The sequence below is a fragment of the Tauraco erythrolophus genome, chromosome 1, assembly GCF_009769465.1.
Source record: "Tauraco erythrolophus isolate bTauEry1 chromosome 1, bTauEry1.pri, whole genome shotgun sequence".
In the NCBI taxonomy this organism is placed as follows: Eukaryota; Metazoa; Chordata; class Aves; order Musophagiformes; family Musophagidae; genus Tauraco; species Tauraco erythrolophus.
Genome location: NC_141465.1, coordinates 20,418,401 through 20,433,764, shown reverse-complemented (window position 1 = coordinate 20,433,764; position 15,364 = coordinate 20,418,401). Strand labels below are relative to the sequence as shown.

At 37.8% G+C, this 15,364-nt stretch overlaps 1 protein-coding gene across 2 annotated transcripts in view; it reads right to left on the bottom strand.

Annotated features, from left to right (window-relative positions):
• Positions 1-15,364, bottom strand: part of GBE1 (1,4-alpha-glucan branching enzyme 1) — a 172,424-nt gene that overhangs the window by 90,835 nt on the left and 66,225 nt on the right. For both annotated transcript variants that reach the window (XM_086631299.1, XM_086631307.1), the window contains exons 4-7: positions 12,139-12,264; positions 10,032-10,167; positions 7,511-7,601; positions 6,141-6,350 (exon numbers count right to left, since the gene is read on the bottom strand). In XM_086631299.1, the coding sequence (XP_086487425.1) occupies positions 6,141-6,350; positions 7,511-7,601; positions 10,032-10,167; positions 12,139-12,264 (563 nt within the window). The remainder of the gene's footprint in view (positions 1-6,140; positions 6,351-7,510; positions 7,602-10,031; positions 10,168-12,138; positions 12,265-15,364) is intronic.

Genomic DNA, 15,364 nt, shown 5'->3' with positions numbered 1-15,364 from the left:
TTGTTTTTAAAAAGTATTATAAAATAAACTGCAATCCTCACCCAAGCTTTGTGGTTCCGTTTTTTGGATTGGCAGCTGACTGGGGTGGGGGAAACAGACACAGACACGGGGACTGCCAGGAGGGGATGGAGATGAAGGAGAGGAAGATTCACCAAATTAATATGTTTGAGGAAAATAATGCTCAGTTCCAGATGCTACAAAAACTGGAAGGATGTGCCAAAATTCTGGAAGTTTATTCCTAAATCAGGTTTTTGTTGCTTTTTTAAAGTAGAATTTATAATACTTTTCTTAAAAAAAAAGGTATGCGGAAAATATTATTTTCCCTATCTAGTTATTTTACCTCCAAATTCTCATTTTACTGAAACTGAGTTTTATTCTCATGTGACAACACCTTGAATAGCATAATTTTTAAGCTGCTATTTACAATTTATAGAACAGTTCTGTGTTTATGGAATACTTGTATAAACATAGATTAAAAAAGCATATTCTACATAAAAGCAATTCTACTGCTCATTAAGCATTGCCTGAAAGTCCACAATACAAAACACACTTTTATTTTCTTAAGTTGCACTATGGTGCTAAAGATGTAACATCCAGGTTGTCCTTTGAACAGTTTTACTACTGCTTTTCTTGGAGCTACAAGGTCCTACTACTTGGATCTTGTTCTCACCAACAAAGAGGTGCTGGTGGGGAATATGACACTCAAGGACAGCCTTGGCTGCAGCGATCATGAAATGGTAGAATTCAAGATACTTAGAGAAGCAAGGAGAGCACACAGCAATCTCACTACCCTGGATTTCATGAGAGGAGACTTTGGCCTCTTCAGGGATCTCCTCGGTAGAGCACAAAGGGATGAAGCGCTGGAGGGGAGAGGGGCCCAAGAAAGCTGGTTAATATTCAAGGATCACCTCCTCCAAGCTCAGGAGCGGTGCATTCCAACAAAAAGAAAGTCAGGTAGGAACACCAGGAGGCCTGCATGGATGAACAAGAAGCTCCTGGACCAACTCGGACACAAAAACAAGGCCTACAAAAGGTGGAAGCAAGGACAGGTAACCTGGGAAGAATACAGAGCAATTGTCCGAGCAACCAGAGATCAGGTTAGGAAAGCCAAAGCCTTGATAGAGTTAAATCTGGTCAGGGACATCAAGGGCAACAAGAAAAGCTTCTATAGATATGTCAGTGACAAAAAGAGATCTAGGGAAAATGTAGGTCCTCTCCGGAAGGAAATGGGGGACCTGGCTACCTGGGATATGGAGAAGGCTGAGGTTTTCAGTGACTTCTTTGCCTCAGTCTTCACTGGCAAGAGCTCCAGCTGCACATCCCAAGTCACAGAAGGCAAAGGCAGGGACTGGGAGAATGAAGAACAGCCCACTGTAGGAGAAGGTCAGGTTCGAGACCATCTAAAGAACCTGAAGGTGGGAATCAGGTGCATTCCAGGAACCTCCTGGATTGCCTATGCCTTGCTGTGTTGTCCTGGGGCCTGATGAGGTGCATCTGTGGGTCCTGAGAGAACTGGCAGATGAAGTTGCTAAGCCACTATCCATCATATTTCAGAAGTCATGGCAGTCTGGTGAAGTTCCCAATGACTGGAAAAGGGGAAACATAACCTCCATCTTTCAAAAGGGAAAAAGAGAAGATCCAGGGAACTACAGGCCAGTCTGTCACACCTCTGTGCCCGGCAAGATCATTGAGCAGATACTCCTGGCGACTATGCTAAGGCACATAGAAAATAAGGAGGTGACTTGTGACAGCCAACATGGCTTCACTAAGGGCAAATCCTGCCTGACTAATCTGGTGGCCTTCTACGATGAGGTTACAGTATTGATGGATAGGGGAAGAGCAACTGACATCATCTACCTGGACTTATCCAAAGCATTTGATACTGTCCCACACGACATCCTTGTCTCTAAACTGCAGAAACATGGTTTTGATGGATGGACCACTCGGTGGATAAGGAATTGGCTGGATGGTCACTCTCAGAGTTGTGGTCAACGGTTCAATGTCCAAGTGGAGGCCAGTGACGAGTGGTGTTCCTCAGGGGTCAGTACTGGGACCAGTGCTATTTAACATCTTTGTTGGAGACATGGACAGTGCGATTGAGTGCACCCTCAGCAAGTTTGCAGATGACACCAAGTTGTGTGGTGTTGTGGACACACTGGAAGGAAGGGATGCCATCCAGAGGGACCTTGACAGGCTGGAGAGATGGGCCTGTGAGAACCTCATGAAGTTCAACAAGGCCAAGTGCAAGGTCCTGCACATGGGTCAGGGCAATCCCAAGCATAAGTACAGGCTGGGCAGAGAATGGATTGAGAGCAGCCCTGAGGAAAACGACTTGGGAGTGCTGGTGGATGAGAAGCTCAACATGAGCCGGCAATGTGCGCTGGCAGCCCAGAAAGCCAACCGTATCCTGGGCTGCATCCAAAGAAGCGTGGCCAGCCGGTCGAGGGAGGTGATTCTGCCCCTCTACTCAGCTCTCTTGAGACCCCACCTGGAATACTGTGTTCAGCTCAGTATGAGTCCAGAGGAGGGCTACAAAGATGATCCGAGGGCTGGAACACCTCTGCTATGAAGACAGGCTGAGAGAGTTGGGGCTGTTCAGCCTGGAGAAGAGAAGGCTCCGTGGTGATCTTATAGCAGCTTTCCAGTACTTAAAGGAGCCCTACAGGAAAGCTGGGGAGGGACTTTTTACAAGAGTGTGTAGTGATAGGACAAGGGGAAATAGCTTTAAACTGAAAGAGGGCAGATTTAGATTGGATATAAGGAAGAAATTTTTCACTGAGGATGGTGAGGCACTGGAACAGGTTGCCCAGAGAAGTTGTAGATGCTCCATTCCTTGAAGTGTTCAAGGCCAGGTTGGATGAGGCTTTGGGCAACCTGTATAGTGGAGGGTTTCCCTGCCCACGGCAGGGGAGCTGGAACTAGATGATTTTTGAGGTCCCTTCCAACCCTAACCATTCTATGATTCTACTCTCAGCTTAAGTTAATATTACTAAAAATACAGTATTTAAAATACACCACGGATATAGTCCTTTTTTTGAATATAGATCTTTTGCCTCCTTCTGTTATAGTAAGTATTCACAGTCCCCTTCCCAGGCAAATGAATACTCTCGCAAATGCTGTGAGAAAAATTTACTTACATCTTGGCTTTCAAAGAAAACGTAGACAGACTAAACTGATAAAGCAATTGTGTCTTAATCTCTTTCATGGCAGAGATTTAGTTTCTCTCAATTCCAAAGTAAATTGAGCATTCTGTGTATTTGATGTTTAAGTACCTGCAGATTTAACAGTTCTTCCCACTACAGAAGGAAAAAGATTTAATACAAGCACTGCACAGGAGAGAAGGTTGTAGTAGCTGAAGAGATTTGTCTCAGAAAGCAAGCTTTTCCACGTATCATTCAACAGATTGTGTTTGGCGTCATTTGTTTTCAGCAAACTTTGAACATCTGTAAGCAACTCGAGTCTCTCCCAGATTTTTATCCTTTCTCATTTCAGACTAGAGCTGCTCATTTACTGGTATGGAAATCAGTATGCATGCCAATAAAGCCTAAATAGAAAAAAAAAATAATTAACATTTTCAATACAATGTCAGTTCTGATTCTTTCCCAATTTTGTCTGGGACCTGTGCACACAAAAGAGGCAGGTGGGAACCAAGCCATTTCTCAATCAGTTCTGAGCAGCTTAGAATAAATGATTGTGACATCTTCTAAGCCTTAAAATTTGACTATAAATACACATAGAATATTTATTTTTTCAGATCTTACGACTAAAGAAGCTCTTAATGACTAAAACCAGTTCACTTCACAGCTTCCTGTGCGTGAGAGGGGTGGCAGGGTTTCCCTGAAAGTTTAAAACAGGAAATCCAAATTTGTTGGTGCATTTTACTAGAGGGCAGGGGATGGGGAATGACGTATGAGCGACCCTCAGTCATCTACAGCATTCTTTTTACTCTTCAGTAGAGCATAGATTCCATCTCTCTGGTCTCTGCTATTTCCTAATCTCTTCTCTTCCCCTCACAGCTCTTTCCCCTCTCCCTCTCCAACATTCAGTCTGGCATCTACTCTGATCACATAGGATGAAGAGTAATTCCACAGCCGTGTCCCTCCCCAGCCAGTACAGGCACATATCACTGACCAAACAGACCCATGTACGAAGTTATTCCATTCTGAATAAATGCTTAACATTGCAAAGTGATACCTAGCAAGCAGCTTGCTGTTTCCTTCACTTACAGATCCTTCCAAAACGCTTAGTACCAGCACCACTTTCTTACCCAACAGGAAGAACCTGCCTCTGCTTGGAACAGAGAAAGGTCCATAACTGAATTCAATTTATTTTCTCACTAGAGAAGTTGGAACCACACACTTGTTGATTTATATGTAAGCACACAATGAAATACAGTGTGAAATGCCATTGTATTGATATTAAAGCTTCAAGATTATTTCTAATAGAATTTATTTGAATATGAATTTAAAGATTAATAGGAAGCAAGTCAAATGGGAAATTATGATGATTAGGCATACTAGAATGCATTTGTTATAACAATTCAAATCACAATCCAAAAAGGTCCTTTGAATTCATCAGTTAAATTGTCCCAAATAAGAATTAAATGAAGAACAGCTCATCCTATTAAGCAACATAGTATGTAAGTCACTACACTGGCCACTCGGTTTAATTGAAATTTTAAGTTACTGTGCAAGAGCTTCCATTAAACAGTTGACCTATGCTATGTAACATTACTTCTGCAATGGTGACCTTCTTAAACGGTAACCCCATAAGCTATGAAACTGTCAGCCTCAAGAGTATAGCCTATGAGTACAAGAAGAAAAGTCTTTTCTGGCAACTAACTGAACATACATAATTCTGATACAGAGTTTAAGGACATCTGCAACATAAGCATATCCAGTTAATGGCAATTCAATTCAAGTGAGGGAGAGAAACAGAGGAAAAATAGTAAACTAAACTTGCAGCACACAAAGCCTAACAACTAACAGATTAACAAGAGACCAGAACTCTACAGCCGCTGAGTGATGAGTCACCGAAGGAACCACTCAAGTGTAACCTTGAAAGGGTTAATCCAGAACCTTGCCATTGATAAGAAGGGCAAACATGTTATTATGCATCTCAAGGAGGGGGGGAAAAGCAAATTTATCATGGAATAAGACGTGAGTGACATTGTACAGAATTTATTAAGAAATGCTTCAAGGAGATTCTGAGATTGTGTGAAACTTACTGTGGGATGTTTAGGGGAAGAATCAAAGACAGAAGGGAGGAATCAAGGTGGTTCAGAGATGAATAAACATGGGAAATACGGGAGAAGGAGACTGAAATAAGCTTTCTGCCTATGTCTGTTTTTCCATTTAAACCACTGAAACATTCAGCACACGAGATAAATCCCTCTGTCCCCAATACCTCAGAGAATATAAAGCAAACCATATTAAATGCTAATCATCATCTGGCATTAACACGTGGCTTGATACACACTATATTTCTATTAGTTAATTGTGTGCAAACTGGGTCCCTAAAACTACCCACTGAAAATTACCCCTGCTCTGTATTAACTGTTGATCGACTTCTGGAAGCTCTTTGGAATGGAGTTAGTTGTCCTGGGGCAAAACTTTTGCTACATTTCAACAATCTGACAGTTTCACAATAAATTCCCAGAGCTTGCAAGTTTTTTTCAGCTTTCTAATTCTTCTATTTATTTAAATATAAAAACATAATATCTTAGATATAATAAACATTATATGCACAAACAAATTCTATTTTATAATATGTAAAATATTTAATTATATATAAAATATCTTATAAATAGGTATCTATATATAAATATACTTGAATCTATTTTAAAATAAAAATAAATATATTTAACTACACAATACAATTCTATATATATAGTACATACAAAGCACATAGTATATAATATTTACATATGCAGTCATACATGACAGAAGAATAACAAAACCTAAATACTAATATTTAGTCCGAGATTTTAAGTATTTAGCAAAATAAAGGAATTTAACTCAGCGTATCGTAACTGTTGAGCAACACAAATGAGTTTTCCAGTTTGGAGAATCATGCAGTTTTAATAGAACTGATAAGAAATAATTGTCACTAACACACCTGAAGTGACATTTTACACTTACTTTGCATAGTCAAAGAGCCTGCTGTCCCAGAGGTCATGATTTCCTCTAGGACCAGAATGGAAGAAACAATAATCTGTACCATCAAATTTGTTGAGACCATCTTCAGAGTTTTTCGATGCATGGCTGTGAACAACATCCAGCAGAACAGTGATGCCCATTGAGTGAGCAACATCAATCATTTCCTTCAGGTCATCTGGAGTTCCGTAACGGCTATCAGGATGAAAATGCAATGTGTTATGGGTGGTATAATCTGAATTTAAACTGACAATACTGAACACTACACATAAAAACTACGTCAAAGTCAGCAGTTCTTCATCACCTAGTTTCCAGTTGTATATAGATAATTTTTTCAGCCTTTTAAGTAGCAGCCATTGATTACAAACTGACAATTAAAACAATTTTTTAATTATAAAAATTGCAGCATACATGCACGCAATGTTTTGCAGAAATAGCTTCAAAATTTTGTTCTTCTCTTTTAGTCTGTTAATACTCAAATTCAGTATAGAAGATAATGGATACAACTTCAAGCTTCTATTTAATATTGAACATTTCCTTACTTTGTAAGAGATAAGAATATATTTATATTACTGGAATAAAGTAATCCATGACTACAAAAGCAAATGTACATTCATGAAAGTCCCCAAAATACAACATCTTTTGCTGTCCTGCTTAGTTATGTTTCACTAGACTATTTTCCAACTTGTTTTTAAATAAAGATTTTTGTCTCCTGTGTCTGACACGCGTTTCTTCAAATAATTAAGCCAGTTAAAACTTCCTGTCTATCTAAATTTAGCTGGATCATCACTCGAGCTTCACCAAGATGGGGGGGGGTGGGGTGTGGAAATCACAACATTCAGGTTTATCGTAATTTTCGTAACAATCACCTGAATACATTTTCCACCTATTTTCTAGGCCTCAAATCTAAGTACAGTCTGTTGCAAGTGTGGGAAGAAGTTTCCACAGAACACACAGAGCCATGATTTTAATCAAGTTTATTATGAAAAAGTAGTGTACAGTTCTGTTTATCGTAAAAGAATGACTTGCACATCGTGGTTGTTACTGCCAAGAATTCCACAACACAAAACCCATCCATAAAGACTGCTGAAGTTGGATTAGCTGGAATATATTACGACAGCCGAAGTTACTTATAACCTTTTTGTTTCTATCCTATGTGAAGTGTTTCACAGAACAGCTGATCACTATGTCCAATTGATTACAGATTTAGGAGGAAGCCAGAGCACATACCTAAGCCATTATTTTCTCTTTCCATTAAACGCTTACTTGCAAACACACACATACAGGCATGCTGATTTCAACGGATGGGGAGTAAGGTAAAAGAACAGAGAAGATGCAAAAGTACTTAAACCTACCTTGATGCCGCGAAGAAGCTTGTGACCTGATAACCAAAACTGGCATAGTATGCATGTTCCATAATAGCCATCAGCTGGACACAGTTATATCCTGTAAAAGTAGAAGTAAAGCAAACTCCTGCCTTAAGGATAGTTAAAAGAGGATTCAACACCTGTAACACATCCATTCCAGTCTTCTCTCATTTTAGCTGCTTCTAACTCTTTAACAACTAAAGATTGAGTCTCTCTCAAGAAGTAATTCCACCTCATAGTTTATATTTATATGATCTTCCATTAAAAGTGAAACGGTCAATTTGTCAAGTGATCTACATATAACTAGGTGTACTGAAGCTCTCAGATTTAGAAAGCAGTATGTGATATGCAAATATAATCTTAATTTAACTTCAGAATATTAAGCTATGCCAATCTGCACGTCTGGAATTTATGCTTCACTTTTGACGTTTGCTGTCAGGGGTATCGAGGTAGTCACTGGCTACATGTACTATACCTTATGCCTTAGGGAATATTTTTAACCACTTCAAACTCACTTTTTTCCCCAACTTTATGATTACATTCCCTCTCTACAAGAATCTTTCAAGAAAGAGAAAACACAGAAGTAATGTGGTTTTGGTTTGAGTTTACCAAAAAATCAAGGCAGTACAGGAGGGCTGGAGACATGCTGGCTCTTGTATCACCTAAGATAGTTCAGTGCTATATTAAGGAAGGGAAAGCTAAATGGAAAACAACATACTAATGGTGAAGCCACAGTTATTTGCCACACATCTTGACTAAAGCCGTCTTTAATATCGGTGAATAAGTGTCCCAGACAGCTCGCAAGTGAGGACTACCAACAGAAGATAACTTTCAAGTTTAATCTACAGCCTGTGGAGACTCCCACCACCATCACTTCTCTTTATTACTTTAACCACAATCTTCATGCTTTAGTTTAGACAAGATACTGATTCCTTTTTTATTGTTCTTGGTTTCATTTTTAATTTTTGCAGCCATAAAAGTGTTATTATTAGAATATAGTTGGCACTAGCTCAGCAATTTGTCAGATTCATTGATAGTTTATAATTCAGGCTCATTGCACTTATTCTTATTTACAGTATTTTTATAAACAAACTGCAACATAGCATCAAATTAATCTAATTTGATTTGCTTGCTATTTATTTTGCTATTTGTCATGCACATATTTCCACTATTAATATCTTAGCATTTGTAAATACTGATATGTTTAAGCCTGTCCTAACAAGTAAGACATTGCAAAACCAGATCTAACACCTCTTAAAAATAACTTTTTTTTTAAAGAAAAAAAGAAGGCAATTCCCATAGTGTTTACTTAATGTAAATAAGAACAAACATTATCTAGCATTCCTGCATACCCTATCTAAATTTTATATTGCTTTTGTTTTGTGGTGTATCAGCCTTTTCATGACATTTCTTCTGTTCAAACAAAAATCTGAAGGTAAAGCAGAAAGCCTTCATAATTCTGTAAGCATATTAACTTCCTGGAATGACCAAAACTCTTTGGCAGCAGAGTCAGAGATACATAATGGGGAATCCAGATGTACTTTTTGTTGAGGGTCTCCAGATGTGCAAACTCCCACACCTCACCTCACCTGCAAACTCAACTTTATTAAAAAGCAAAAGCGACATTCTGTGAAACACTGACTCAACAAGTAAACCTAGAAAAAAACAAATGGCTTCTTCAGGCATTCTGATAAATAAATAAAAAAATAATTAAAAAGCAAGCAAAACAAACACAGCTACCATCCACAGAGGTATGAGTTGTGGATGTCACAACTATTTTACAGTTAAGTATAAAAAAACATATTCCATCACAGGGCAGTGAAAGTCACCAAGTTCTAATATTGTCCATTATAGAAACAGTGCAAAGACACCACAGGAAAAAAGAATAATTATCAAATAGAAACTGAGGTGAACAGGTCTGCTATGCTTCCTAAGATAATCATGTCAGCTGTTTCTTTCATACACCTCCTGCAATATAGTAAAAGCTCATTTCTAAAAGAAGATTTCTCAAGTTTAAAGTTTCATGTTCTGATACTTCATAGCAATCATTCACGGATAAAAAATTTAGCACGCTTATTCTGGCAAGCAGAAAGGACAATCCTTTCTATCCAGATATTTCTTTGTCTTTCCTTAGAATCAAGATGTACATTAACAGAATCAATTAAGAGCACAGTATTTTCTAAAGATCATCTCACAAAACCAGGTCCTTTTTCGAGTGGAAAGCAAATCATGCCAAAAGTAAATTGCCCTGCAACATTTATCCAGGCTTTTGCAATCACGTTTTACTAAAAATCTGTGAAATGGATTTTGATTCATAGTCTATTTCAGTCTTTGTTTCTTTTCCATAGATTTCACTTGTTTGTAATTTTTGCTGCCCTAAGAATCTATTTTCATAGTACATGTAATCTGAAAATGCAAAAACCCATAGACACTTGATAATTATCTTTTCTAATAAGAGGACAGGCACACAAAAAAATTTATCTCTGCAAGTATCTCTGTTAGTACTTACCAAGATCCTTTATTCTAGGTAGTACGTTGTATGTGAAGTTTTTATAAGTAGCTACTTTCCCTTCTGGGGAAGCAATCCCCACGTGAGATTCATAGATTCTTAGGCTTTTTAATCTCTTGGGGGAAGGATGCTTATGCTTTAAGGAAAAAAAAAAACAGTTGTCGTTAGGATACAACAGCTTGGAAGTGTTGTCACAATCAAATAATTTGCACAAGACAAAAACAATTTAAGGTTTGGTTGTTTTGTTTTCCTCTAAGAGCACAAACATTTCAGAAGTAATTAAGCATTCTAAACTGTTAAAGTAAATGTCTATTTCAAATTAACTTTCTTCATGAACAAGAAACTGGACATCCATGATTCAGCACTTTTCTTATACACACTTTAAACTACACTGAAGTGTACAAACTTAACACCAGTCACTGTGCTGTAAAGTTCCTCTGAACTATGATGAAGCTTGTTTGCAAATAAAAGACAAGAGAAAGATAATTTTTAAATTTTTAAGCATACCTGCTTTGCAGGTATTTGAAGTTGCTCTGCCATCTCCAAACTAAAATTTATAAATATTTCAGTCTTAAACACAGTTCCACAGCACACAGTCATCTATATTCCAATCACTTAAGATTAAAAAAATGAAAAATAAAAAAACCTCGTCTGTAGGTGAGCACACAGTATTTCTAAGTTGGTGAAAATATTTCAAGAACACAGAGGAAACTGAAGTTCACCACAAAACCTCTTCCTTACACTTGAAGAATTTACACTCGATTGGGATTTTACTTTTTAAAACAAAAATCTTGTCTGAAGAAACTTAGGAAAACTACCACTTAAAACCTATTTTTCCCCTCAAAGTTTTTTCTTTTCCTGCCTCTCCCAATTAAAAAAAAACAAAAACAAAAAAAACAGTTACAAGATTTTATATTCTATTTGTTAGTTTAATATTTAAGTGAAATTTTGAACAGTTAGAATAAAACAATAAAACCAGTAAAAACATACACATACATGAACAGTGAACAGAAATTAAAAGGATGATGTGAAGAACATGAAGTTCTGGTTGACGTTTGTTCCCTGTGTCTTATTCCCACTGGGCACCTCTCCTATTCATAAAAACGACTCAGTCAGGTTTTTTTGACTTAACTCAGCAAGGCCTTGCCTGCGCTCTAAATGTTCTCACCTCCTTTTAACTCTAGGTCATACAGATCACTGCATTTCCCATTACCTCTCCATTCCTCCTATTACAGTATCATAGTCACAGGGCAGGTCACTAAATTCATAAGAACTATAAACCTAAATAAGAAAGTTATATTGTAGATTATGTAATGATAATTTTTTAAAAAGGTATTTTCCATGTGAGTTACTCTTTCTCTGTCAAGCAGATGCTTCGTAATTTGAGATGGGTGTTAAAATTTAACTCAAAACAGCGGTTGCAGCACCTCTGATACAGAATACTGCATATCATGTTTTAGTGAAAACACCAAAAAGTGTAATATGAAATAACATTACTCAGACAGTCTGGTTTGTGAATGTTCTCCTAGGATGCTTTTTATATATCATGTAAACAGTTTCCCCTCTTATGGCAGTGCATGAGAAGTAAGAGGGCTTTAAAATCAATAAATGGATTTTCCTGATAAGAAGAAACTAGAATTTGACTGGAGCGTGAGTACTTTACTTTTGAAAGCTTTTTCTGAATTCCTACGGCATTGACTTATTATTGGAGTACAGAACTTTGCATTTGCAGCTAACTAATTCTCAAATTTAATTCTAATAATTCCCTGCTCTCCTCTGTACCAGGAAGGGCTGCCTAGTACTGGAATAGTTATTGAGCTTGCCTAGCATGTGAGAAACCAAGTTTAAAACACCACTTTAACAGGTAACTATTTTTATATACTCTACGGGAGATTGAAAAAGTAGCTCAAAAACATTCATCATTAAAGTCACTTGTTTCTGTCAAAGCCATGAATGAAACCCTTCACTTCTTGGGTAGCTATTTTAACTCGTTCGCTACCCTCTTTTTGTGGAACAACTCTTTTTTTTTTCCCTTCCAAGCAAGGATACAAAGATGACACAATACATGTTTTTTATACACCCTTTAAAAATAATGTTTAAGCCTTACTATATATGACTGTGGTGGATTCCAGTGTACCCAATCGTAATTCACTTTGTCTTCATCACGGACTACATATCTCGCCCAAGGTGAAATACGATACAGGAGTTCGCCATTTTGAGCGCGAATCACCACCTATAAAATAACCACAACGTATGCATGCAGTCACACATAACTCATGTAACACCTCCTGTGTAAACTATAGCAGAGAACGAAATAGTACGCTACACAGAAATTTAATTTAAAGAACACAAAAAATACACAATGCAAGTCAAGACAAGGAAGAACGACCCTCTTCACAGAGATGATTTGCAAAGGGATAGCAAACCAGGCATGTCAGACACAGGAGTGATGTTCACTAGCAGGAGCTGAAAGGCAAGGAGATACACGTAAGTTTCATATAAGTAATGGGAGAAAGAGTCTTCTCAAATGTAGCACTGTTAGGTTCCCCCGTTTCCTGTCATTGCTATTTCCCTGCCACGTTCTTATCAATTTAGACAGACATGCAGTATAATGCCATCAAGATGAGAACCGTGATTTGTTTACTTGGCAAACAATCTAGTAAGGCAATTTTAATGTCTTAATTCCCTCTTCTGTTCCATGCTCTGAGTCCTGACCACAGATCAATGCAAGAAGCACAGGACAGCTTTCAGGTCAAGAAGAGGGAAAAGAGTAAAACTTAACTTAAATTGCTAGGTTTCTTCTGGTGCCTTTCAGTTTTTCTCGGTGCCTTCATCATTCTAACGATAAACTAAAGTATTATCATCTGCTTTACTTTTCATATCTAGTATTTTATGGCAAGAGATGAAAAAGGACAATTCTTTTCAATTCCTTCAAAAAGCTCATAAAACTTCATTTTACCAGAAAGAGTGACCAAACATAACAAACCTAGGAGCTCTTTTGGAGTATTATAGTTTTACACAACAAAAGCAAAGTTGAAATAATTACTAGGATAACATTTTACCAGGACCTTGCAGAAGGCATTGTATTGGAGGAGCTGGTATCTTGAACAGGCCATCTCTGCTCTATTGAGCAATTAATGTAATCTGTAACTTATAAAATACCCTTGGGAAAGCGTATGAAAATTAAGGGATGGAAGGTAGTGTTGCTGACTGGGAGAGCGTTACATGTTTAGGAGCTCGGGACAACAGGTCCATGCTGTGCTGCGCATGTCCCTTGGCCACAGGACAACCTCAGCCATCTCAGCACAGCAGAGGGGGCTGCAGGCAGCTCCCCTTTGGTACCATCACCCGCACAGGCTTGCCTTTGTCTAAAACTGCAGCAAGAAATTCTCATAAGAACATGCTTTAGGAGTACAGCTGTTTTCTTCTAATGAAATTATATACTAGCTTGAATGACCAAAAGGGAGAGCTTCTCTCCAAGGACAGGATCTGCTCCACACAGCATACCATGGGAAAATCTACCAGGGCACTGTCTGATGCCATGCTAATGCAGGGTGCCTGGCATCTGAAGTTGACCTGCTCACTATCAGTATTCCTTCTCTTATTCTGTCCAATTAAAGCAGTCAGCCTATGAGGCCAACTGTTGTCAGGCCTTTCTTCCTGAGACGCAGAAAGAGCCCTGCTCCATTTCTCACCTCACACCACCTCACCTGCCCCCATCCTCAGTCTAGAAGGAACAGCACCACTCTGGTTTTGCTTGGTATTTTGGCTGGCATTAAAAAACTAGCACAGAAGGTGCTCAGAAATGCATGAGCAAGTGAAGTCCTGAAATTCTTCATTTCACTTTTGTTAAGAAGTTGATGGTTGCTTTTTTGGTTTGGTCATTGGTTTGTTTTCAGTTGTTCGTTTGTTTTTTGGTCTTTTTTTTGTGCTGTGTTTGTGGGGGTTTTTTTGGTGTTTGTTTGTTTTTTTGAAAGAACTATGAACATCATAAGAAGCCTCAAATGTAAAGGGCTGGGGGGGTAAGGTAGGCCTTTTCACCTGTGGCACGTCTTTCATTATTTTGGTAGGTTACCTGTATCCTTAACCCAACCACAGGGGAAAGTAAGATGAAAATATGTATACACAGTAGGTTGATGGAAGTTGGTAAAGCAAGAAAATATGATTGCTATGTCTCTCTGTGTATTACTGTAACTCTGACAACTCAAAAAAGGTTTTGTAAGAAGGAGTAATTGAGGCTAACCACCCAAGCAAAAAAAGCTAAGAAAAAGTTATTGAAAACACTGTACAGTTGCATGGAAGAATTTCTTCCGTCAACTGTGCTAGTAAAGCTAGCCAAAAGAGTATTTCTGCAAATTATTTCAACACTATGAAGATCCTCCTCGATGACAGCACTGACAACTTGCAAGTTACTCTTAAAATAATAGAAATTAACTTCTCTTTCTCGTATCACACTTCTGATGATGTTATTGCTTGTTTTATTAATTTGTCCCAATTTACCCATCACAAAAATAAGAAAATTACTGCAGATAATAACCACACCTAGCTGCTCATGTTAGCATTCCTTTTCCTCTAATGTTCTAGTGTAATTCATATTATAGAGGCTTATGAAGGGTGGGCACATTTTATTTTAAGAAATATGAGGTAAATATTCTCAATTCAGAACATTATTTAATTAGATGTAGTACTGATTTAATCTAAAGATGATACTGGAGGGGTGAAAAGAAAAAGCTTCTTTATTACAAAATGATTACTCTTTAATTTAATCCATTAAGCAATGAAAAACACTTAAGAAAAACAGAGATGAGAAACATTTAAACGACCAAACAGTTGTTTTACTAACCACACTTCCACAGTTGTTTTACTAACCAGCACTTCCTGCTGCTGCAGGTTATATATGCATAAAAAATGTTGAATGTAGTCATCACACAGTCCTTTTGACAAAGTACCTATTAGTCTATTTAGCAGACGCTGTACTTTTGCTCCAAATTTGCCTTTTTTAACTCATTTCAAACCAATGTTTAAAAGTTATGATACATCACCTAAGTTAGCTACCACTTAGTCAATCAACATTTTATAGCTGAGTTTACATTTTCTCTACAATATTCTCTCAACAACCTTCTCTAAAGAACATGTATGTGTACACATAATATGTACCAAACAGCTCTTTGTCCTATCTTTCCATATTACAGTTTTTTCCCCGCATTATGGCTTACCCTTGGTTTTCTCCATCTTTGTGATTTAAGTTGCTTTTTAAATGCTTATCAATATAAGCTATTTTAAAATTATCAGGGAGAAGCAATGTTGGTCAGTACAGAAAACACTCCAACAAG